The 26345-nt window shown below is 41.2% G+C and overlaps 1 protein-coding gene across 1 annotated transcript; it reads left to right on the forward strand.

The window, feature by feature from the left end:
- The first annotated feature begins 545 nt into the window (after positions 1-545).
- RNF20 (ring finger protein 20) lies at positions 546-26345 on the forward strand. Its single transcript, XM_079705671.1, has 20 exons — positions 546-551; positions 1715-1869; positions 8118-8285; positions 8406-8553; positions 8706-8888; positions 12445-12563; positions 14782-14928; positions 15103-15180; positions 15388-15507; positions 16877-17056; positions 18012-18147; positions 18471-18592; positions 18714-19084; positions 20325-20442; positions 21022-21171; positions 22944-23156; positions 23705-23830; positions 23998-24138; positions 24884-24985; positions 25236-26345. The coding sequence occupies exons 2-20, from the start codon at positions 1741-1743 to the stop codon at positions 25410-25412; spliced, it is 2928 nt and encodes a 975-aa protein (XP_079561797.1). The 5' UTR covers positions 546-551; positions 1715-1740; the 3' UTR covers positions 25413-26345.

Consider the following 26345-nt stretch of genomic DNA (forward strand, 5'->3'; position numbering starts at 1 on the left):
ACACATTTCCCTGTAAGAAAAGTCTACAAGCTCCGAAACCTACCTAACCTCTTGGGTTTTCTCCAGAACCCTTCATTTCAGCAAGAAGGGGCTAGAAGTAATACTTTCCCCAAGTGTCTGAAAACTAGTTCTTTCCCCTGGAGATTGACGGGGCCATCAGCCAATCGGCAGTCTAAGGAGAACCAATTGAGTCTCGGTAGAACCTATAATAGGCAACAAAAAAATAGGCACTTTAAATAAACAGGCACTTCGTCTCAGTAGAAAAAGCAGGTCGCAGTAGCAATGGCCAACAAGAGGAAAAAAGCAAAGGCACCCCCTCCGGCGTCAGCGAGGCCTCGGGACACCCGGAGATCTGAGCTGCCGCCGAATCCCCAAGCGTTGCTAGAGAGACGGCGCTTACTTCTGTGCCGGGGCGCCCTGGAAGCGCGTCACTTCCGCCCGGTTGGGTCTTGTGGCCCACTGCGCCAGGTTGAAGCGACTTCCTCTTTTCTTTCCCTTCTTCCTCTCCCTGGCCCCGCCTCCCGGAAGCCTCGCTTGGTCTTCGCTCGCGGGTAAGGGGTGAGAGGTGGGGGTGCTATGCGGACGTTGGTGAATAACTGCCCAGAATTCCGCTCCCGGGCGGCGCAAGTTGGAAGAACTCAGGTTAGATGTCTGACAAGGGTGGGACGGGACTCTGCAGGCAACGGAATCTCCACCCTCTCCCGCTCCCAGGCCTCCCTCTCCGGGGCCTGCAGTTGGCCCATCCGGAGGCTGGGGTCCTTGGCCCCTCTCGAGTAGGATTGAGGCCCTTGTCCTGCTCCTCTCTCTCCAGGCGAGGCCCCACTCAGGTTGCTGCTACCGATACCCTTCTCCTGGAGCTTGAATTGGAAGCAGAGTAGTGTATAGTCTCGTTGATGTCAGGGCTATTTCCTAAAGTAGTAAAATGCTTTAGCATCTATTCCGCCTCCTATGAGCTCCGAAACCTTGGGAGGCAAGTAGGGCAGACAGAATATCTGTTCTCTTGCATTGTGTATATGGAGAACTCACTCTTCCAAGGCAGCATGGCTCCCTAAAAGTTAGAACTGGGATTCACACCCAGGTCTAGCTTCCACAGGGTTGCACAAATTCGTGGGGAGAGCGTTTGGAAATAGAGAAGAAACTGCAAATATATAAAGGAAAGCTAGCATTTCTGAGTGCATACTTCATGCTAGGCATTATGCTGAGTTCTTTCTGTACTTATTTATTCCTTATAAGGAGCATAAGAAGCTTATATTGTTGTTATTTCTGGTTTAGGAACTTGAGGCTCGGAGATGATAAATGACTTGTCCAGTGTTAATAATTTAGTAGACATCTCCCAGGTCTCTTTCAGCTCTCTAATTCTCCCAACGCTATAGAATTAACTTCTTTTCTAATCAAACTGAACTTTTCAGATGTTGACATTTCAGGAAATGAGATTCCTGAAATTTTTCTTGGTCTCTTCACCCTTTGCCCATTGTCTTATTTCTTAGCAGCATCCTATTTAGAAATATGTAGTTCCGTAAATTCAGCTGTGACTCTTACTCCACAGTTTTTCTCTTTCCAAGAGGAACTTAAGGATCATGTTGCTGAGTGTGGAATTAATGGATCCAGGTTAAAGGATTGGCCAGAAAAACTGCTAGTTTTTACATCATAGGTAGACCCTCTTTACTTCTCTTTGCAAAACTTACCTAAGTTGCTGTCTTTTTTTTCTCTCCAGGAAAACAGCTATCATCTTGTGCCAAGATGTCAGGAATTGGAAATAAAAGAGCAGCTGGAGAGCCTGGCACATCTGTGCCTCCAGAGAAGAAGACAGCTGTTGAAGACTCAGGGACCACGGTGGAAACAATTAAGCTCGGGGGTGTCTCTTCAACGGTAAGTGGAAACAATGCTGTGAGAGTGTGTTTTTCTTCTGTCAGTGGCAACCTGAAAGTAATAATTTATGGAAGCCTTCTGGAGTAAGGGAAATTGATTTGAAAGGAAGAGGGAAATAAAACAGCCAGAAGTAGATGAAATGATGCATTGCTCATTTCTGAAGAAGAAATATATTGACATTTGATCTTTATTTTTAAAGGTATGTTTATATTCTCTGAAGAGTCTGTTCCCTGATACAGCATTGAGGTATTTAGCATGATAGGTATTTAGCAGTGAGGGAGCTATACACTGATTTTTCATTCACTGAAAACTTAGGTGCCAGGTACTAAGAAGCAATGTAGCAAAATCACTGAGAGAGTGTCTTCTTATTTCCTTGTCTGTAAAATGTAATTATAGTACCTAACTCACTGGGTTTTTGTTTTTTTTTTTTTTTTTGCGGTACACGGGCCTCTCACTGTTGTCGCCTCTCCCGTTGCGGAGCACAGGCTCCGGATGCGCAGGCTCAGCGGCCATGGCTCACGGGCCCAGCCGCTCCGTGGCATGTGGGATCTTCCCGGACCGGGGCACGAACCCGTGTCCCCTGCATCGGCAGGCGGACTCTCAACCACTGCGCCACCAGGGAAGCCTACTCACTGGGTTTTTAAGAGGTTGAAATGAAAGAGTTCCTGTTAAGGAATACTACCTTTAACATGGTAATGTACTATTAATAGTTTTTATTGGGCTAGACATTGTGGCTGTAATGGTGAATAAATAGATATTGTCCTTGCTGTTATGGAGTTGACAGTTTTATTAGACTGTTATACACCAACAGCTTATAGTAATGTTATATGTCCATTAGACATCAGAAGCTCACTATAATAGGTCAGGAGTCTGTATTTTGGAACTCAGCCATGGTGATATGGTGTAAAAATGCTTCACATTTGTATAGCCTACAAAACCACATCTACTCTTGGAAATTGAGGATCAGAGAGAATAATAGGAACATTCAGAGTAAATTGTTGATCAGTATCATTTCTGAAGTTGTCTGGGGTTCATCAGCCTCCTGTTGCCAGGATTTTTGTCTTGGCACTGTCTCACGTCATGCATCCCAAGGACATTTATTCATTCAATAATAAATATTTGTTGAGAATCTGTTATTTGCCAAACACTGTGCTTTACCCTAAGGACAGCCCCTGGATTTCAGTTTGTAGGTTGGCACTGAGAAGGGAACAGACTGTCATAATAGAGTGGGAAACGTGCTCTTCACAGGGATAACCACATGTGCTAAGGGAAGCACCGAACACACGTCCCATTTTGGACTTTATCCAGAAGGCCGTGAGGAGCTACTGGAAGGTTTTAAGCAGGGGAGTAACATGCTCTGACTTAGGTTTGGAGAATAGACTCTAGGGGAGCAAGGGTTGTAAGCAGGAGTTCAGTTAGCAAAATTGTTCCCTCATTCCTTCTCCCTCTCCTCCCTCCCACTCTCCCTCTCTAAGGGTGGGGAGCTGGGGCATGTATCCACTGATCCCTGCCCCAGTTGGTTGAAGGTTGCCCTTGAAGGCAATAACTCCTCCTTTGCACTTTGAGGTTGCTGTAGTAAATAAACTGAGATTTCGGAGCAAAAAAATTTGAGACTGCAAGGTATGCTTGAAGTGGGACACTGGTAGGGTGACTGGAGCTGTCCACCGGAGGCGTGCTGAAGTCTGGAAGGCTGACAGATCGTGGCATGGGGCGCAAAAGTGTCTGCTACATGTAGGAGGCTGTTGCCGTAATCTTGAGGGATCACGGTGGCTTGGGCCACTGTGGAGGTAGTGTCGACAAGATTTGCTCATGGATTGGGTGAAGTATATGAGAGGAAGGAGGCACGATGACCCCAGGATTTTGGAAGTATGCAGTTTTCACTAACTGAGCTAGGGAGGGGTATGAGAGGAGCAGATTTCTGGGAGCTTTGGGGGATGAATCATGAGTTTGAAACTGGACATATAAGTTTGAGGTATTTATTAGACCTGTGAGTGGATAGGTAGTTGGATGAGGTGATCTGAAGTCTGTGGAGAGATCTGGGCTAAAGATGTACATTTGATAATCATTATTTTTTAGATGGTATTTAAATCCATGAGACTGTAGGCTCTCCCATAAGGAATGAGCATAGGTAAAGAAGTCTGAGAACAGGGCCCTGGAGCACTGCAACCCTTCATGTCAAGGAGATGAGAAGAGACTAATTTAAGAGGGGCCATTGAAGTAGGAGGAGAATAAGAGAGAGTGGGGTCCCAGAAGTCAAAAGAAGAAAGTGTTTCAAGAAGGAGTTGATCAGGTGCTCCTGATGGGTTGAGCAAAGGGAGGACTGAGACTTAGATTTAGCCATAGAAATTTCACTGGAGACTTGACAAGAGCTGTGTTCGTGGAGTGGCGGCAATGGCAGCCTGACTGCAGTGAACTTAAGAGAATATGAGAGGAGGGGAATTAGGGAAAAGAGGGCAGAGATGTTGCTTTGGAGGAGTATTGATGTAAAGTAGAACAAAGAAAATGGGGCCTTAGCCAGAGGGAAATGTGAGGTCGAGGGAAGGTTTTCTTAATTTGTTTTTTTTTTTTTTTTTTTTTTTTTTTTTTTTTTTTTTTTGCGGTAGGCGGGCCTCTCACTGTTGTGGCCTCTCCCCTTGCGGAGCACAGGCTCCGGAGCACAGGCTCAGTGGCCATGGCTCACGGGCCTAGCCGCTCTGCGGCATGTGGGATCTTCCCAGACCGGGGCACGAACCCGTGTCCCCTGCATCGGCAGGCGGACTCTCAACCACTGCGCCACCAGGGAAGCCCTTAATTTGTTTTTTAAAGTAGGAGATATTACAGCATTTTTATTTATTGATGAAATGATTTGCTAGAGAGGATAAAGTTGATGATGTAGCAGAAAAAGAAGACAGTTACTGGTGTGATGTCCTTGAACAGAAGAAAGAATGTAATATGATGCACAAGTGGGAGAACGGGCCTTAACTAGGAGAGGGATGTTTTATCGACAAGAAGGAAGGCAAGGGATGTGAGTTCAGACGTAAGCAGGGCAGTAGTGAGGGTTGTGGGAAATGGATGTGGACATGCTCTTCTGATTGCTTCTGTTTTTTTTTCAGTGAAATCAGAAGCAGGACTCATCTGAGAGTGAGGATGGGGGAGGAAGTTTTGGAGGTGCAAAGAGACAGGAGAAGGTAGGAAGTAGTCGTCTTGAAGAGAGAATGGACTAGAGAGAGGGAGTAGGGCTGCTGGGCAGCACTGAGGACCTACCTGAGTCTGTGAGCGTGAGTTTAAAGTGAGGCCAGGGCTTCCCTGGTGGCGCAGTGGTTGAGAGTCCGCCTGCCAATGCAGGGGACATGGGTTCGTGCCCCAGTCCGGGAAGATCCCATATGCCGTGGAGTGGCTAGGCCCATGAGCCATGGCCGCTGAGCCTGCGCGTCCGGAACCTGTGCTCCACAGCGGGAGAGGCCACAACAGTGAGAAGCCCACGTACCGCAAAAAATAAATAAATAAATAAATAAATAAATAAAGTGAGGCCAGTCAGCATGGTGCTTTATTTTTTCTAGTCACATTTAGCTTCATGGATGTAGGTGGAGAGTTGGATGTTACCAGGATTGGGGTTTTTAGCAGGCAAATATGGAGCAAGGGAGGAGAAGCTTAGAAAACAATGTGATTGATCATGGAATTTAAGTTTGATAAGGAAGTGAGGAAGTGAGAGGAGTGAAAGACATAGGCACAGGACGAAGGTATAGGACCAGTGGATCGTATAATAGATCCTGGAGGAGTTGAAGAATTGTTGGAGTTGATAAACTAGAGGGAGTGAGCTGGAAAAACAGGTGGTAATTGTAGAGAATGGGTTGTTTGAAATTGAGTTTATAGAGAACATCCAGGTACAGCTAAGACCAAGAATAGGAATAACTGGGAGTTTGGTGACTGAGGGAGGTAAAGGACAAGATCATTGGAGGACAGGAGGTCAGGATACAGGATCTGAGATATAGGAATGATCATCTATATGGGAATTGAAATCAGTAAGAAGTACACCATGAGTAGTATTGGAGAGAGTGATGACAAGCCAGGTGCTCCATCTTCAGGAAATGTGGGGAAGTGACCTGGGCATTTATAGGTGAGTGCAGCAAGGCAGGGTGGCAGGTGGTCCAGACCAATGGCATGAGCTGCAAAGCTAGGAGGTTTTAGGGAGCAAAGTGGATAATGGCTTAGTGGCCGTGGAGAGCAAGGAGGACACCCACCTGCCTCCAGGCACAGGGCTTCAAAGCGTGTGGGAGAGAAACAGCCATCACTGGAGAAGCCTGCAGGGAAACAGTGTTCTTATCCAGGTTTCAGGTGGAGCAAAGAAGGGGAAGGTGATGCTCAGAAAAGAGGTTAAAGGTATAGTTTATTAATAGTATTCATAAACTGGTACAGTTGGGAAGCTGTTGACTGTTTTGGTGTATCAAGACTGTTTAACCAAATGGAAGAGAGAAAGTAAAAGTAAAACAAGAAATTGGTGCTCTAATAAATGGTTCTTACTTTAAAATATTCATTAATTTCTAAGTAAAGTAAAAATGCAATCCTTTCGACATGCTGTTTCTTTGTCTGAGGTTCTCCCTCCCTCCCCCCCACCCCCATCCCCCCATCCCCCCATCCCCCCATCCCCCCATCCCCCCATCCCCCCATCCCCCCATCCCCCCATCCCCCCATCCCCCCATCCCCCCATCCCCCCATCCCCCCATCCCCCCATCCCCCACCAGCTTTTCTTTTTTTTTTTTTTTTTGCCGTACGTGGTCCTCTCACTGTTGTGGCCTCCCCCGTTGCGGAGCACAGGCTCCGGACGTGTAGGCTCAGCGGCCATGGCTCACGGGCCCAGCCGCTCCGCGGCACGTGGGATCCTCCCAGACCGGGGCACGAACCCGTGTCCCCTGCATCAGCAGGCGGACTGTCAACCACTGCGCCACCAGGGAAGCCCTCCACCAGCTTTTCTTAGAGAGAGGTTAAAGATACTGAGAGGGGTACACAATTACTGATGGAGTGACATTTTTGCAGAAACAGAAGAGAATGGGATCCTCAGCACAAGTTGAGGTTTTAAGAATATGGGCATAAGTTGGTAAGTTGTGTGGATGGGTTTAGGAGATGGGAAATTGAACAACTTTCCATCTGATGGTTTCTGTTTTCTCTTTTAAACGGAGGCCAAGTCACCTGCTTAGTGTGATGTGAGAGGAGACAGGGTTTGGTAGTTTGACGTTGCCTCAGTGTAGAATAGGAGCTAGATCACTTGATCCAGAAAGAAACATTTCCGGACAAATGATAAGATCTGCTCAGGTTGGAATTCATTTTATGAAGGCACCAGTCTCCCTGGTTTAATGACCTTATTTAGAAGTCTCAGCATACTGGGTATAGGACTGGAATAGTCTAATACGTGGATTAATTCAGATTGGGGTTTGTTCGCAGAGGTAGAATAAAAAGATTAAAGGCAGAGAACTTGAGGAGCCTGACAGGCAGGAGTTTGAAGGAATGTATTATAGGGTATAGTCAAGGTATGGAAGATAGTGGAGACAGAGGAGAAAGGAGAAAATTCAAAATTTTGGAGATCCAGATGAAGAGTGGTATATTGAGATAAGAGCATGAGCTATCTGGAAAGATGGATTTATTCAGAGAATGGAAAGTTGGAATTTAAGATTTCAGATGTGACACAGTTCCAGATAATGACAAAAGTCTAGGATGTGGCTTTTGAAATGTCTGGCTGAAGAACAGTGAAGGAAGTAATCATTGGAGTTAAGGAATTCAAAATGCCGACAGTGTAGATGCTAGAGGATTTGATGGTTTGTCCACACATGTACATGTCCACATGTATATTGAAGTCACCAGATGTGTTGACGGGGACTGGGATACAGAAGGACCTGGTTGTCAAAGTCTTGAATAAATGACGGGCAGTGTTTGGGAGATAGCTGATGATTGGGGTAGAGGGTGATCTAGCTGGATGGTGGAGCCTCACAGTAGCAGTATTTTGTGGATGTACGTGTGACTAGAACCGTGAGCTGGGTGAAGTCTAGGTTCTAGTGTATTTGTGTGTGTCATTCTTTCCTCCCATCATCACAGACCTTTACCTTTATTTATTTCCTCTGCTTCTACTTCTTATCCCATTATTTGCTGTAAGATTTTGTTAATAAATAGCTTTTTTCATAGGAACTAAGTAATGCACATATTAGCCCCTGTTGAGTTTAACCACCGATTTGTCTAATTTCTTTATGGAGATTAATAAGACTGGTTTCCTGGGGCAGGAGGAGTTAGACATTCGAACACTGCAAGCCAAAAATCGCAAACTGGCAGAAATGCTGGATCAACGGCAAGCCATTGAAGATGAACTCCGTGAGCACATTGAAAAACTGGAACGAAGACAGGCCACCGATGATGCCTCACTATTGATCGTCAACCGATACTGGAGTCAGGTAGCTAGCTTGTTAATGTACTCAGGTTTTTATCTGAGCATTGTAGTTCTCCTTCGCAGACTCTTTATTTCCAAAGTTGTTTCCTTTTGTATTTTCGTAACTGTACCTTCCCTCCTCCAGTTTGATGAAAACATCCGTATCATCCTTAAACGTTATGATCTGGAGCAGGGTTTGGGAGACCTACTCACAGAAAGAAAAGCCCTTGTGGTGCCTGAGCCGGAACCAGACTCTGATAGCAATCAGGAACGGAAAGATGACCGAGAGAGAGGTGAGTGTCGGTGGCGGATTTGCGACTGCACGCTTTCTGGGTGTTTGAAGTAGAGCTTTGCTTTGAAGCTCTCCATTTGAGGGGAAAAAATAGATTTTGATATTTCCAGTTTTATAATTTTAGGGGCTTCTTTTTTCCCCTTGTGTCCTCAGGGGAAGGGCAAGAGCCAGCTTTCTCTTTCCTTGCTACTTTGGCCAGCAGTTCCAGTGAAGAGATGGAATCTCAGCTGCAGGAGCGCGTGGAGTCTTCCCGCCGAGCTGTGTCCCAGATTGTGACTGTCTATGATAAACTGCAAGAAAAAGTGGAGCTCTTATCACGGAAGCTGAACAGTGGAGGTGAGGCAAAAACCAGGAGACTGGAAGCAGAGGGGGAGAAATAGGAACTCACCTTTGTATGCTAGTTTGTAGTTTTCAGACTTACATATTTATTTTTAATTAAATTTCTTGGAGTCAGTTTTTTTTTTCTTTTTTCATCTTTATTTTTTATTTTTTTTTTGCTTTATAACAAATTTAATCAGTTATACATATACATATGTTCCCATATCCCCTCCCTTTTGCGTCTCCCTCCCACCCTCCCTATCCCACCCCTCCAGGCGGTCACAAAGCACCGAGCTGATATTGGAGTCAGTTTTAATATGTCCTTGTTTTTTGTTTTTCTGTTATCTCTAATATTTTCAAAAAAAGTTGACTCAGGCTTTAGAATTGTTAGATTTCAGTGTTTAAAAAGATAAAACAAAATATTATAGGGATGGAAAAGTGTCTATTTGAAATAAAAGTATTATTTTATGTTACTAATTAGATTTAATGCAAAAACTTACATTTGTTCAGTGTAGTTAAGTATTTGTGTAGTTAGGTTGCATCTTCTTTTTTTTTTTTGAATTTATTTATTTTTGGCTGTGTTGGGTCTTCGTTGCTGCACGCGCGCTTTCTCTGGTTGCGGCGAGCGGGGGCTACTCTTCATTGTGGTACGCGGGCTTCTTGTTGCGGTGGCTTCTCTTGTTGCGGAGCACAAGCTCTGGATGCGCGGGCTTTAGTAGTTGTGGCACGCAGGCTCAGTAGTTGTGACGCATGGGCTCTAGAGTGCAGGCTCAGTTGTTGTGGTGCATGGGCTTAGTTGCTCCGCGGCATGTGGGATTTTCCCGGACCAGGGCTCAAACCCACGTCCCCTGCATTGGCAGGCAGATTCTTAACCACTGCGCCACCAGGGAAGTCCAGGTTGCATCTTCTTAAGTGCCTTGATTTCATGCTTTAAATAATAATCCTGGTTTAGTTGTAATATATTAATTTCTCTGATTGTCATTAAGATGTTTAACCTTTCATTTCTGAAAGAAATATGTCGAATGCAATGGAGGTTGAACCATTGGCTGTGAAAATAAGAATTTTCTTACTCTGTAATTTTGTTTTTTAAGATACTTGGGTTAAATTATCAATAGAATTAAAAGAAGAGGCATATTAAAGACCTGTGAATATTTTGTGGGCAGAGGTTTCCTTTGCTTTTCCAATAGGGTGTTTGTGTATTTCTGTATTTTATTATTTGGATAACAGATACTTGTTTTAAGATACACAAATCAGAAATCACATAAAGTACACTACACAAGTCCTTCCATCTTACTTTCCAAAGACAGCCATTGTAAACAATATTATTTGTGTCCTCCCAGACTTTTGTGTTCATATATTACATCTACTTGTGTGTTCCCAGCTAAGCTATGTCTCTTGGCGCAGTGCCTTGCCTCACTCTTCTTTGTTTCTCCATTTTCTAGCACTGTTTCTGGTGTCTAGTGGGTGCTTACATAATGGTGAATGAATGGCTATAAATCTTCCCTGTCACCTAATGTAAACCGAGCTGTATGTTACTTCTTTCTCCCTTGGCTCCACTTGAATAGTTAGAAGGTATTATTAAACATTAGTAATATGCCACATGGATATACCATATGCATTATGGTTTATACCATATGCATTATGGTTTATACAATATGCATGGTGTACCAGATAATATGCTATATGCAGAGGCTATGTCATTATGAAAATTGATTTCATAAATGAATATCAAGTAAAGGAATTGCTGTATTTAAAAAGTAACTAAAATGAGTAGCGCATTAAACAGTACTTTAAAATTATTCTTTTTGATGGCATGCGTTTTAAGGTAGGATTTAAGTTAAAAAATAAAAACATTCATTACAAGTTACGAACTGCTAAGCTATTATTTATAACATAAAAGGCAATTGCCACTGATAAGCTGAACGTTCTAAGAGATAAAGGTGTATAAAGTATGAATTGTAGCATCAACTGTAACTTTTGGCGGTTCATTTTTTTCCTCATGTTTATTTGGTCCTTGATTCAAAAGAGTTACATTTATCAGCTTGTTTATTAATTCACTAAATACTTATTGAGCTCTTATTGTATTCTGGGCCTATTCTCAATGTTTTAAGATATTAAGAGGACTAAAATTCAGCCCCTAGTTCTTAGCTTGGGTTATGAATCAGAATCACTTTGAGAGTTTTCGGAGCACGCTCTTTTTTGGCCCTGCCCATGTTTATTCTTATTTAGTAGGTATAGGATGGGTCCTAGGTATCTAATGTTAGAGGTTCCACAAGTGATTCTGATGGGTAATCTTGGTTGAAAACCATGAAAGCCACCGCATGACCAACCTGTATTATGTTTCTAAGAGTGGTGCCAATTTTACTTCCTGATAACTGTCTCTAGGGGCAGTATATAACCCGAGAGTATGTGGTTTCATTTACTAACATTTGGATTTCAGCTATAGTATTTGTGACTCTGATTTTAAACATACTAATTTGGTATGGTAAGTTCTGTAGATTTACTACCTTCTTTGTAAATAATACTGCACACTTTGATTTTTTTTGTTTTTGTTTTTTTTTTAACATCTTTATTGGAGTATAATTGCTTTACAGTGGTGTGTTAGTTTCTGCTGTATAACAAAGTGAATCAGTTATACATATACATATGTCCCCATATCTCTTCCGTCTTGCGTCTCCCTCCCTCCCACCCTCCCTGTCCCACCCCTCTAGGTGGTCACAAAGCACCGAGCTGATCTCCCTGTGCTATGCAGCTGCTTCCTACTAGCTATCTATTTTACGTTTGGTAGTGTATATATGTCCATGCCACTCTCTCACTTTGTCACAGCTTACCCTTCCCCCTCCCCATATCCTCAAGTCCATTCTCTAGTCGGTCTGTGTCTTTATTCCCATCTTGCCCCTAGGTTCTTCATGACCTTTTTTTTTTTTTTTACACTTTGGTTTTTGAGCCTCAGGAGTGCCTCTGGCATAATATACCAGAATATGATAAGTAATTCTATGCTCTTGTCTTTATTCTTCATGATTTTATAGGTGCTCATTTGAACAAGGAAATTACTGCTCCCTGCCCTGCCCTTCCCTTCTCTCCCAACAGAGAGATGCTTCATGTTGGTGTTAGTGAATAATAGGAATTTGTGACAGCCTTAGAAAATAGAATTTTATTGCTATTAAGTCTGACATTGATTAGAGATACTTCTGTCTTGTCTACAATTCTAAAATGCAGTTTTTTTGGGTGATTGTGCCTTATCTGAATAAAGTTATAGGACCTCTCCTTTTCTTTTCTCAAGGCATTTTAATTTTATAGAAAGGGATGGGTGTTAGGTGACCTTGCCTCTGTGTCTACCTCTACAGAAGCACAAAGTTGACTTATTTCCTTAAGCAAGTGCTTTAACGAAGGACTGAGTCCTCTAAGCAAGGCTGGGTTCTTAATCTGTCATGTGAAGATAATAAAATCCAGCCTACTTCTTGAAGTTTTCAGGAAAATAAAGTGAGATAGCACGTTAATGCTTTGGTGGGATACACAGTTGTAAAATCTGACACTATAGATGCTAAACTAAAGTACAGTTCTTCTCCCTCAGATAATCTGATAGTGGAGGAAGCAGTGCAGGAGCTGAATTCCTTCCTTGCGCAAGAGGACATGAGGCTACAAGAATTGACAGACCTCCTTCAGGAGAAGCATTGCACCATGTCTCAGGAGGTACTTGACCAGAAAGGAGATGGCAGTTTCCAGTGGCCTGTGGCAGACATTGACTCAACACTAAGTGCTTCAAAGATGATCTTACTCTAGAAAGCCTGTTTTTATACTGAAGAGCATGCAGGGCAGGTTAAAGCAACCAGCTCTGAGAAATCAAAATCCGAGTAAAGGTTAAGGGAAGGAAATAATTGAACGTTTCTCCTTGACTCTGCCTCTGTTTAAGTGGACATTTTAGTACCTTAGTTTTTAGGAAGAATTACCATCATGGAGATTTGCAAAACAACACACCAGCCCCCCAAATATTAAATTACTCCAAATATAAAAGACCATGTACAATGTTACTGAGGAATAGGTTGGTAGAAATTTATCTGAGAATGGAGCAGTAGGAAATACTGCATTTATGATGACCTATGAACTAGGAATGTGGGTTTTCAGTCCCAACTTGGACACACGTAGTGCCACGACCAAACCATGTCAAGATTTGGGTGTTTGTTTATTGTATAAAATGCTTGAGACAATGTGGTGATAAGCCTTCTGCTGAAATTTGACCTACCTTAGTTTGGTCACCCAACTCTTATGCTTATTGGTAAGTTAATAGTTAACCGTTTACTTAGTGCCTAGCACTTAAGTACTTTACGAATATTATCTCTCATGGTGAAATAACTCTCATCTTACTGCTAAGGAAACAAATTCAAAGAAATTGGTGGCTGGTCTGAGGGCACGCAGCCAGAAAGTGATTGAACTGTGATTTGGATGTAGGTCTGTTTAACTTCAAAGCCTATGTTCTTCATTATGCCCTCTTCCTAAACTCCAGTGCCAAGGTGCATGCTGGGCTGGTTGCCTGGGAATCATCTGGGAAGTTTATTAATACTTCTCATCAACCTTCAAAGGGGTTAGAGTATAGTGATGCTTATAAAGAAATTGGAGTGTAGTAAAAAAATCAGTATAACTTTCTGTCATGTTTTATGGCATAAGCTAGGTGCTACCAAGATGAAAAGGTCTTCCTTTACCAGCCCTTTCCCAAATCTCATTTAGCATTACTAAGCTGGAGAGACATATTGCTCTGCTCAGCTGAGCTGATATCCAAGATGGCTCTCATGGCTGGTTGTTCTTTTGTTTTGTTTTCTCTTGTTTTTTGGGTTTTTTTGGCCATGGCACATGGCTTGTGGGATCTCAGTTCCTTGACCAGGGATTGAACCTGGGCCACGGCAGTGAAAGCACTGAATCCTAACCACTGGGCCACTAGGGAACTCCCGACTCATGGGTGGCTGTTGATGCTGCCTGTCAGCTAGGAGCTCATCTTAGTTGTCCACTGGAGTGTCGCCTCTCCAACATGGAAGTTTCAGGGTAGTTGGACTTCTTACATGGCGGCTGACTTCTTCCAGAGAATGAGTGTTTCAAGACTATCAGGCAGAACCTGCATGGCCTTTCAGACATAGCCTTGAAGTTATGTAGCATCATTTCCACTGGGTCACCAAAGTTGACCCAGATTTAAGAGGAGGGCACAGTGACCTCACCTTTTGTTGGGAGGACTGTCAATTTTGGGGCCATATTTTAAAACCAACACAAAAGATACGTGTAGATTAATGTGAACATGTAACAGTTTTATAATTAAAGTATTAAATAGCATTAGCTGTGTATATCTCCTAAATAAGCAGAGAACAACATAGATTTTTGTATCTTTATAGCATCTGATTCTAGATTGCCCTGGACTCAGCTTGAAAAAGAGAATGGAAGTTTTCCGTCCATTCTCTTTGGATTATCATTTGTTGGAATATGGGAAGGGAAAGTAGAGGGTAAAGATAAGCTGTCTTTTCTAAATAAATGTTTGAATTTTTATCTCCTAAAATATTTGTCTGGTAAAATCAAGGATGTTATCTTTTGTCTCTTAACATATTTTCTGATGGGTTTTTGGTCTATATAGGGAAATGGTGCTTCTCAGAGGTAGAAAAATTATTGAATCTTAAGTAGTCTTTTCTTTGTGAGAGTTCTTATACTTGTACAGTTTTCATGATTGTGACTTACCCAGAACTGTTAAACCTGTGATTTCAGTTTTATACTCATGTGTTGGGAAGAGGGTGAAGTAGCTTTTACTTAAATCTTTTCTTTAATGACACTTAAGCAAGGGTTAATTTTGTGGGATTTGGGATATAAGGCATTCCTTTTCTAACTTGGTCTTTTTTTTGCTGAATTTTTCTGAACACCTGTGTTTGGGATGTAGTTCTCCAAGTTGCAGAGTAAAGTGGAGACAGCTGAGTCACGAGTATCTGTCCTGGAGTCCATGATTGATGACCTGCAGTGGGATATTGACAAAATTCGAAAGAGGGAACAGCGACTCAATCGACACTTAGTAGAAGTCCTAGAACGGGCAAGTGCTGTTTTATTCATAGTTTGAAGACTAGAATCATTTTAAGGAGTCTACTCAGAAAAGATGGACTTGGGTAGTAGTACTTGGAGAAAAAATGGACTTCTTTGAAAGTACTTTGGTTATCAGACTAAAATTTTAGGGCCTCTCACTAAAGAATCTTTGTCTTGTCCATAGGTGAATTCAAAAGGTTATAAAGTATACGGTGCAGGGAGCAGTCTCTATGGCGGCACAATCACTATCAATGCCCGGAAGGTAAAATCGCGACTCCCTGAGGGTGTGTTTTTTTGACCTGGTGTCAGGTATTGTGTTAGGTACTTAGGATTGTGTTCACAAGTTCACAAGTGACAACGTGGGGTTTTGCTAGAAGAGTGGATCAGTGGAGCTGGAAGCTTAGGAATGGGAATGATTTAGAAATTCCTTTTCTTTACTCTCATTTTGCTATTTCCTCCTTTTCTCCAGTTTGAGGAGATGAACGCGGAGCTTGAGGAGAACAAAGAGTTGGCTCAGAACCGTCACTGTGAGCTGGAGAAACTTCGGCAAGACTTTGAGGAGGTCACTACACAAAATGAAAAGCTGAAGGTAGGAGACACAACTCTGAGAGGCAGTAAAATGAAACTTTTTGCTGATCAACTCACATATGTGTTGTGAACCGTCATAATTTATTACGGAAAAGAAAAATGTAAGTTTTGTTGCTATATCCATTTATCTAGTTTTATATATACTCAATATTGGTACCCTGCCTTTTCTGAAAAGGATTTAAAGCAACCTACAAAAATACATTGGCTGAATCAAAGTGCACTAACTTAAGAATTGTTGAGAAAACATGAGGAGTAGGGTGAACTAGGGTGAGGATCCAAAGTGGGTTTTAAAAATGGGGCTTGTTGGGCTTCCCTGGTGGCGCAGTGGTTGAGAGTCCACCTGCCGATGCAGGGGACACGGGTTCGTGCCCCGGTCCGGGAAGATCCCACATGCCACGGAGCGGCTGGGCCTGTGAGCCATGGCTGCTGAGCCTGCACGTCCGGAGCCTGTGCTCCGCAACGGGAGAGGCCACAACAGTGAGAGGCCCGCGTACCGCAAAAAAATAAATAAATAAAAAATAAAAAATAAAAAAATAAAAATGGGGCTTGTATACAAGATACATGCAAGAAGCATGTAGCTACAGTACGTAGGCCACTCCCATGTCAGTAATTGCCAAATGTGGGCCACAGAATTTGCCTCTGCAGTTTCTGTCTGCCAAAACAGAGAAAGAAACATGGTCAGTGATCCTGTTGGTTTTCAAACCTGCCCATTAGAATTTTCTCTCCCTGGTTCTTGGGGGGAAGAAAGTAGATTCCGAAAGTCTTCCCACCCCTCTTTCGGTCACAACCACCCATCTTTTATAATTTGATTTGTTTCTAGGTAAATATATGAATAAAGATGTTTGAACTGGAAAAAAAAAAAAAAAGAACAAAAACAACCTGAGTTGAATCAGTTGAAGTGTTTGGGTAATTAAAGTAAACAGTTACTTAGGAGAAGCATAAGTATTTTTGATACAATAACAAAAATATTCTTCTCTGTGACTGTCAATAAAGAGAACAAGTTAGTGGCTAGGGTCCTCAACTATGTTCTTAAAATAAGTATCCTGACAAATTTCATAGTGCTCTTCTCTGTCCCTAGATCTGACAGATGTCATAGGGCTCTTCTAGTGTCCTTGGATCTAGGTTGACACATAATGTAAGACATGTATCAATTAAAACAATCCTTGGGTGGAAGAATACAGGTACCAGGTACCACCTCTTGAAGGGTCTAATTTAAGTCAGGATAGATTTTATGTAACTAGAGGAATAGGTAGATAGATTTCATAAAGTTTGTCTCAGTTGCATAAGACGTCAGAGAGTTTAAGATTTTATTTCCAGGCTAGCATCCTAGATTCTGCTTCTGACTTTTCGTTACTTTGGGCCCTCCTAAGGTGGAATTGCGGAGTGCTGTGGAGGAAGTGGTCAAGGAGACTCCAGAATATCGCTGCATGCAGTCACAGTTCTCTGTCCTGTACAACGAGAGCCTGCAGTTGAAAGCCCACTTGGATGAGGCTCGGACCCTGCTTCATGGCACCAGGGGGACCCACCAACGCCAAGTTGAGCTCATTGAGGTAACAGCCTAGCTTTGTCTTCTGTATATAAGCTTTCTCCCTCATAAATTTTATAATTTTACTCTCTTATGCTCAATCTTTTATTCATTCAGCAAACATTTATAGAGTGGCTGTAGGTCTTTACTCTGCTAGATGGTGGGCATCCTGCCATCAGAGATCTTAGAGCCTGGTGGGGAGAACAGTATCCAGTAGAATGCAGTGTGTTGCAATAGAGCATATCCAAAAGGTGCAGTGATAAAGGAGACAGAACATCTGATTTGACTGTGGAGCCGTCCTGATTCCACTTGCCAGAATGCAGTATGACTCTTAAGGATAAATACAAGTTTACTGGTAGATAAAAATAGGAGAAGGGCATTCCCAGCAGTGAGAACAGCAGATGTAAAAAAAATAGTTTAGTATGGCTGGAGTCTTATGTGCACTGGGGAGAAGAGTGTCTAGAAGCTGTATCACTGCTTACAAGCCATTATATAATGGCATATGAAAATAATTTTTTTAAGGCAGAAACTTTCATTCATGTGTTCACTTCTGTATTTTCCATTGCCTTTAAGGTTATGTTAATAGTAGTTTGTCTTTTACTGTATGTCTGCCAAAGAGTTGAGTATATCTTACTTTACTGTTTATATACTGTTTTATTCTTTAGTTCTCCAACCAGATTGTAATATCTCAGAGTTAGGAGCCATTTCCTATATTTCTTGAGTCTCCTGCTAGTTCTCAGATCAGTGTTTTGTAGCTGTCTGGTGCTCATTAAGTATTGATTGAATTGGAACTTTTCAGAGTAATCCCTCTTTTCTTGATATTTTCTCTTTTTCTTCTTAGATCCTTATAGATTAAGGATCTATATACATAGATAAGGATCTTGATCCTTATAGATCAAATTTAGGAAACAGTAATAGAATATGATGACATGTCCACATTTTGATAAGAATTTTTGATTGGTTCCTTTTTCTGTGTGTAGCGAGATGAGGTTAGTCTTCATAAGAAGCTGAGGACCGAAGTGATCCAGCTGGAAGATACACTGGCCCAGGTCCGCAAGGAGTATGAAATGCTGAGGATAGAATTTGAGCAGACCCTTGCTGCCAATGAGCAAGCAGGTACAGTTACTCTGGCTCCACCCTGTAGTTCGTCTGCTGCACATGCCTTCCTTGAAAGACACAGCGTGGTCACCAGGGTTTGTTATAGAGCTCAGAAGTCCTAAAGAACCTTAATTCAAATCCTGTCATTCATTTTGGTTTACAGCCTGGGTGCTTGTTTTTTAACTCAGATTGCCCAGTTTTGTTTTCATCTTCTGAGAAGGAATCTTCCTTTTGTCAATTCTCCCTGTTTCTCAGAGGTCCCTCATGTGTTCTACACTTTTTCTCCTTGTGCCTTTGCCCTTGTCACAGTTCTTCCTGACATTGCTATTACTGTATTTAAGGCCCCATAAACCGGGAGATGCGCCACCTCATCAGTAGCCTCCAGAATCACAATCACCAGCTGAAAGGGGAGGTCCTAAGGTATAAGCGGAAACTGAGAGAAGCCCAGTCTGACCTGAACAAGGTAACAAGGAGGAGGAGAATAAGTATTATTTTCTGTTAAGTTTGCAAAGCTGTCTTGGGGTGAGGAGAGTGATGTGGTTACCATAAGTGTGGGTGCTGCCTTCCTTTCTCTGCCCTTTCAGACACGGCTGCGCAGTGGGAGTGCCCTCCTGCAGTCTCAGTCCAGTACTGAGGACCCTAAGGACGAGCCTGCAGAGCTAAAACAAGATCCTGAGGACTTGTCTGCCCAGTCCACCGCATCGAAGGCATCTCAGGAGGAAGTCAACGAAATTAAGTCCAAACGCGATGAGGAAGAGCGAGAACGAGAAAGGAGGGAGAAAGAGAGGGAGCGAGAAAGAGAGCGGGAGAAGGAAAAGGAGAGAGAACGAGAGAAACAGAAACTAAAAGAGTCAGAAAAAGAGAGAGATTCTGCCAAGGATAAAGAGAAAGGGAAACATGATGATGGAAGGAAAAAGGAAGCAGAAATTATCAAACAATTGAAGATTGAACTCAAGTAAGAGCAATGTTTAGAGTAACTGTTTCCGACTCAAAAGCTAAGGTTAGGACATCGTGCATGAAATGTTTGAATAATGGTGTGGCTTATTCAATAATTGTAATGTATCAGGTGTAACTAAATGTACAATTAATGCGGTCTCAAGTCTTGATCAAGTGTACAACTTCAGTGGCCTGTGTGGCTATTGTATAGTCTGGTTCAGTGATCAGGTCTCAGTAAACCCCATTGTTGTAGCCTTATTTTTCATGAATCCAAATTAAGGAAAAGGATGTCATGATTGAGGTAATACTCATGAGAATTATTGGAAATAAATACTGCTGTTTACTAGATTTGGGCAAATTGTTGGCATTAATTATAATTTAAATTATAGTAGGTAGAATATGTATTGCTATAACTTGAACAATATTGATCTCTTTGCCTGACAATTAAGTAGTCTGTGTATATATCAGATCATTTTAAGAGATTTCTGGGAGGTTTACTCCTACAGGCATTGAAACGGTAAGACAGACCTTTAAGTCAAGAAACACTGCCATAATCTCACATATCGCCGCTTCTCATCCTGCTCAGCCGTGCCTTTTCTGATAGAACTGGTTCCTTCTTGCTCCCCATTGGTCATGGTTGAGCCTTTATTGGTGTTTGGATTTAAAGGACTACTGTGCTCAAAACATTTGAACTTCTTTGGTATATAAAAGGATAGTTAAGAGGTTCGAAAATTTAGTAAGATAAAGTTTTAGCCTTTAGCTGATGGTTAATCACTCAATTGTCAAATCTAGGATTAGCAGTATATTTTAAACTTTGAATTTTCTCCCTTTTTTTCTCGCTTCCTCTTGCTCTCTTTAAGGCAATTTTTTTTCCTCCAAGTGTGGTATCAGAATCATTTGGGTGACTTACTTAAAATACATTCCTGGACTCCATCCCAGACCTACAGAGTCTCAGTTTCTAAGAGTGGTGCCCCAGAACTTTGCCTATTTAACAAGTGCCATAAGTGTTTATTTTATAACTATGTTGGAGAACTTGGTCTGACGGGAGAAATGAGTCTTTTATACAACTTACTTTTCTATACTTTCTGAGTGTATCCAGAAATCTCTTGATAGTCTGTGCAAAAGTTTTGTCTTTTAGATGTGTTACATAAAGTGTAAAATAGGACTGTTGTAAAATATTTTGCATAATTCAAAATTCCCCTGCTCTGATGCCCTTTGTTTTCTCATTACACCATTCCCCTCTACCACCCTCATCATAGGAAGGCACAGGAGAGCCAAAAGGAGATGAAACTATTGCTAGATATGTACCGCTCTGCCCCAAAGGAACAGAGAGACAAGGTTCAGCTCATGGCAGCTGAGAAGAAGTCTAAGGGAGAGGTAATCTAATCTGCCATTACCTGTCTTTCTGGTCAAAATCTTCCATTTGTGGGATTTTCCTTCATACTTCTGAAGGCTGTAGTTTCTTTAAAGTTAGCATTTAAGACTTAGCAACATTTTCTTCCCTTTCAAAGACCATCTAATACAGAGTCTTCCAGATTTTCCACTAGGTGGTAAGGTATATCAGAATTACGGGGAATAGGAGTAACCTTTTCAAACTTTTTGTTCCCCTTTGTGCCATATAAATCATTGTCATACTGATTTTCTGGTTACTTTTGGGAAGAATGCCTTATTCTTTTAAAATTGGGAGCCTAGGAAAAAAAAGGGTGACAACTATTCTAAAGAAAAGTACATTTGCACTCCTCAAAAATGCCACTTGCAGAAGCGTGTGATGTTGGAATGGAGTGATGTTAAAGCAGGGTTGTGATGTGGTGTACTAGTGTATCATTTGTCTCCTTCCATAATCCTGTAAAGGTTCTTTTGGTGTTATGGGCCCTTCATCTGTGCACAGTATTAACTTTTGAAATTGTATTATAGCTTTTTTGTTTTTCTTTTTGTGTGATTTCTTTCCTCCTATAGTTGGAAGATTTAAGGCAAAGACTCAAAGATCTGGAGGATAAGGAGAAAAAAGAGAACAAGAAAATGGCTGATGAAGATGCCCTGAGGAAGATCCGGGCAGTAGAGGAGCAGATAGAATACCTGCAGAAGAAGCTGGCCATGGCCAAGCAGGTGGGCATACTTTCTTTATTTAATGAGCTTTTTTTTTTGTTCTTTTTTTTCTGCGGTACGCAGGCCTCTCACTGCTGTGGCCTCTCCCGTCGCGGAGCACAGGCTCCGGACGCGCAGGCCCAGCGGCCGTGGCCCACGGGCCCAGCCGCTCCATGGCATGTGGGATCCTCCCAGACCGGGGCACAAACCCGTGTCCCCTGCATCGGCAGGTGGACTCTCAACCACTGCGCCATCAGGGAAGCCCTAATGAGCTTTTTAAGTAAATTTTACTTGATAAGTAAGTTATTGACAGTGAAATTTGCCCTGTCATTCCAGTCTTTTTTTTTGGTTAATATTTTTTTCTCCTATATGTTTGTTTTTACATTGAAGTCTCTCATCCTTCAGTTAATTTGTTTTGTGTATTTGTGAGGAAGGAAATTTACTTCTATTTTCAAATGGATAGCCAGTTATTCAAAAACTGTTTCTTGAGGGATGTATCGTTTCTCTGCTGATCTGCAATCAGGGGATGTAATGAATATAAAATTTTATAAAAAGATATAAAATTTTATACACATTATGATTATAAATACATGAAACCAAGAAAAACATGTTCCCCAAATAGGTTACAAATAAATAACCAATATGTCAACTGTAGTGGTTTCTGTATCATAGAACTATAGAGACTTGTCCCCTTCTCATAAGGAACATATATTTCTTTATTTTTAAGTCCCAATGAATTTTATTAACTTTCGATAATAAATATACCAAAAATGGTTGGAAAAACCATATAGGTACTTAAATAAACCAAAGTACACATGGGTATTTAATATGTGCAAAAGATATAGTTTTAAATCAGCAAGAAAAAGGAAGACGATTAAATGTGGGCAAAAACAAAATAATTTTGGAAAAAAGTTGGAGATATATTTGAACACTCTACACTAAGATAATTTCCAAATGGAACATATATAATGTTAAAGAAATCCATAGAAGAACCAGAAGAAAACAGATAAATTTCTTTTTAAATTTGAAGTGGAGAAGACCTTTCTAACTATTAGTAAAAGTCTAAAAAATATGAAAGATAAGATTGATAATTTTGACTTATGAAAAAAACCACACAAAACTTCTACATGGCAGCAAAGCCAAAGGGTAAATGAGAAAGCTGGAAAAAATATTTCTAACTCTTATCATGAAAGGGCTTATCTTTCTGATATATATTTAAAAATCCCCAAAAAATGATAGGGAAGAAAACTCAAAAGCCCAATAGAAGAACAGACAAAAGATATTAATAATTCATAGAAAAACAAATGGCTCTTAAACGTATGAAAAGATGCTCAGTGTAATTTATAATAAGACAAATGTAAATTAAAACTATTTTTACATTCAGTTTTTCACCTATCAGATTGTTATGAAACAGATGTTTTCAGAGTTGAAAAGTCTGTAGATTCAAGTCAGTATTATAATTGTGGAAAAGTATGAGAAAATGTGAGGTTTTATGACAGAAATTTTCTTAACCAACTCCTGCTTGATCAGTTTGCTAGATCATGGTGTGTATAATTTTAGTCTGCTTCAGCTGACCTCAAATACGGATCAATTAATGAGCATCAGACCAACAATCAATGCCAATGGCTTCAGATTCCTAGGGCTAACCTAGTGACAAAACTAAGCTTCTTAAAACTGTGTTCTCTGTCACTAGGTTATTTCCATAACAACAGTAGGAAAGTTTAGTTTCCTGTGTGCATTCCTTTGGAGTTAGAAGATTCTATTAAAATGAAGGTTCTTCTTTCTTATTTTAGGAGGAAGAAGCTCTCCTCTCTGAGATGGACGTCACAGGCCAGGCCTTTGAAGACATGCAGGAGCAAAATATCCGTTTGATGCAGCAGTTGAGGGAGAAGGATGATGCAAATTTCAAGCTCATGTCAGAACGTATCAAGTCCAATCAGATCCATAAGCTGCTAAAAGAAGAGAAGGAGGAGCTGGCAGACCAGGTTTTGACTCTGAAGACTCAGGTAACTAGAATGAAAAAAGCTTTCCAGAATCCTGTTGAAATAGGGTGCTTTCTACACGAAGATACAAGTAAAAAAATGATTATTGTGGCATTTTTTGTAATAGGAAAAACTCCCCAAAACTAATGTACATGATTAGGATACTGGTAAATAAATTATACATCCCTACAGAGGAGTACAGTGCAGCTGTTTAAACAAAAGTGGATCTGCTAATAAGGAAAAATGTTTAAATATATCATTAAGGGATTCATCTATTTATCCCTTTTGTGTTAAAAATGTGTATGTCTTTGTGTGCACGTGCTGTGTATCTTAAAAGTTTCTGGAAGGCTGCATGAGAAGCTGTAACAGTGGTTACCTGATTACGCCTGAACATTGGGATGGGAGAATTACCGTAGTCTTGCATGTAATTTGAAGGGTTCATGGATAAAATCAGCAATAGTTGGAGTTTTCTAACAGATTCTCATTTATGGGCCTGTGGATTAACAGAGCCTAGTCAGTTTTTTGTTTTTTTCCTTCCTGTTTGTGTTAAAATGTGATTTTCTTTTTCTAAGGTTGATGCCCAGTTACAGGTAGTGAGGAAGCTGGAAGAGAAGGAGCATCTGTTACAAAGCAACATTGGCACAGGGGAGAAGGAGCTGGGTCTTAGGACCCAAGCCTTAGAGATGAATAAACGCAAGGTATGATTGATTACTCTGTGGTCTAAAGTGACAGTTAGTCTTCAGAGGAACAAATAAGTTTAACACTGATGAAATTACAGGTTCACTTTATTCCTTGGCCTTGGTAACATTTTGTCTCACTGGAAATAAGTGGTGATAAGATAATGTTGTTCATATATCCCTCATAGGCAATGGAGGCAGCCCAGCTTGCAGATGACCTCAAAGCACAGTTGGAGTTGGCTCAGAAGAAGCTACATGATTTTCAGGATGAGATCGTGGAGAACAGTGTCACCAGAGAAAAAGATATGTTCAATTTCAAACGGGCCCAGGTCAGTTGCTTTTTCTTCACTTTTTGACTTTTAGGTATTTTCTGAGCTCTAAGATGACCTATGTTACAAAGAGTCATTGGTCTATTGTATCAATATGTCATTTCCTATTTAACTGTAAGTTCCTTGAGTGAAGAGATGGAGTCTGTTTTCTTCACTGAAAACTATCCCCAAAGCCTATCATGGTGACTGCCACCTAATGGGCATGAAATAAATACTTATTTATTTAAATGAATAGGTTAGTGAAATCATAAAGAAGTAGCAGCAAAAAAAAAACTAGAGAATTTTAAAGTTCTTCTTTAAATTCTTCTACAATTTTTCTATTTTTTGCATGCCAACTGTTTCTCATGATGCCTTTCTATACTTACCTATAAATCTGTAAATTTTGATCCAGTCTGTCTTCAGCCTAAAAACTAATTGCCTTAAAATAAGGTGGCCTATCAAGTTTTCATCTTTTTTTTCTTTTTTTAAAATTTAATCCCTCTAAACTTAGACTGGAGTTTTGCAGAACTGAACTGACAGTAGTTAGATGCAACTGAAGTTTGGTGATATGATTATGGTTGCCTGTTCCGAAAAAAAAGAAAACAGCTTGTCATTTGCAATTCTCTACATTCCTAAAATATAGTTAGGCATGAAAGGACAGAAAGTCCTTTCTTTCTGCAACAGAAAGTTCAGGTTGGAGCAATTAATTTTTCTCAAAAATGACAGATCTTGGGGAGTGTGTAATGGGTATGCTATCCCACCACAGGAGGACATCTCTAGACTTCGAAGGAAGCTGGAGACCACAAAGAAACCAGACAATGTACCCAAATGTGATGAGATTCTGATGGAGGAGATTAAGGATTACAAGGTTAGAAAAACTGCCTCAGTGATTTGTGTGTTTTTTTGTTTTGGCCTACAGTGGCCTACTAACAGATTAGTATAATAAATACTGAACCTCTTTACTTGAAGGTAACAGAGAATGCTTTATTATGTGTGTGGGGGTGTGTGTGTGGTGCTATTACTGTCTTAGTGCTTAGTGGATTTTTTGCTTATATATAAGAGCCATTTGGGTCATAAACCTTTATGGTTGCTCTGACTCTGATTTCTTTTTTTTCTAGGCACGCCTGACCTGTCCGTGTTGCAACATGCGTAAAAAGGATGCTGTACTTACCAAGTGTTTTCATGTTTTCTGCTTTGAGTGTGTGAAGACCCGCTATGACACCCGCCAGCGCAAATGTCCCAAGTGTAATGCTGCTTTTGGTGCCAATGATTTCCATCGCATCTACATTGGTTGATCCAAGCCAAGAGAAGAAGAGGGGCAGGCTGGACAGGCACTTAGTCATTAACCACCAAACCTCTACCTCTTCTCTCCTTGACTGTCACCCACAGGGCAGTTTGTCCGTCAACTCCCTTTCCTTCACAGACTTTACGTCCAGGTTCTCCTCACTAATACCTAGGTGACTTCGGGAGGAAAGGACTGGTAATGCAAGTCTTGGGTTTTGGAAAGAATTAGAAAAAACTTTTATTTGTCTTCCCTACCAGCTTTGTGTATTTCCTGCTTTTAGATTTTTCAACATCTTCAGGCTTACTGTATAATCTTGGATTGTCCATTCCTCCTGAAGAAGTCAAATTGGTATTTTTGACACAGAGAAAGAAACGAGTAGAGACACATGACTACTTGCAGTGGGCGGTGATCTTTTAGAAATAAGCTGTCTGCAGGCATAAACAGTACTTGATTTGGGCAGTAAACTTTTTGTAAACTTGGATTATAAAATGGTATCATCCTGCTACTTATTCCTGGATAGTTTGAAGCCTTAATAAAATTTATGTCCAGGATGATTCAATCCATTTCCTATTCACTAGCTAAGTAATTTGTTAAGGTCAGCTGGCCTCCTCGTTACAGTTACTTAAGTTTTGAATGTTCTACTCATTGATGCCTTTAAGTTTCTTGAGGCCAGAATAATTTCAAATACTATAGCCCCTTTTATCTTATAATGAAATCAAGATTGGAGAGGATGGGGCACAGGACTGAGGTGGTGAAGAGATCTTCTAGGTACTCTGGGATCTCGATACAGGGAGGCCTTGGTGAGCTATGAATTAGTCTCATCTGCCTCTCCACAGGGGTTGTCGTCACTCCTGTTTTCCAGGAGATTCTCTGTAACGTTTCTGTAGGACTTTATACTCCACAAGCTTCAATTAAAGCAGGATTCAGTTTGCTTTTGTGCTCA

Source organism: Hyperoodon ampullatus (assembly GCF_949752795.1).
Source record: "Hyperoodon ampullatus genome assembly, chromosome: 6".
NCBI classification, from domain to species: domain Eukaryota; kingdom Metazoa; phylum Chordata; class Mammalia; order Artiodactyla; family Ziphiidae; genus Hyperoodon; species Hyperoodon ampullatus.

Excerpts from the sequence above, each read along its gene's own strand:
- RNF20 (XM_079705671.1), top strand. The coding sequence starts at position 1,741 with ATGTCAGGAATTGGAAATAAAAGAGCAGCTGGAGAGCCTGGCACATCT. Across the intron at positions 24,139-24,883 it reads TCAATTTCAAACGGGCCCAG|GAGGACATCTCTAGACTTCG; the intron begins GTCAGTTGCTTT and ends ATCCCACCACAG. Across the intron at positions 24,986-25,235 it reads AGGAGATTAAGGATTACAAG|GCACGCCTGACCTGTCCGTG; the intron begins GTTAGAAAAACT and ends TTTTTTTTCTAG.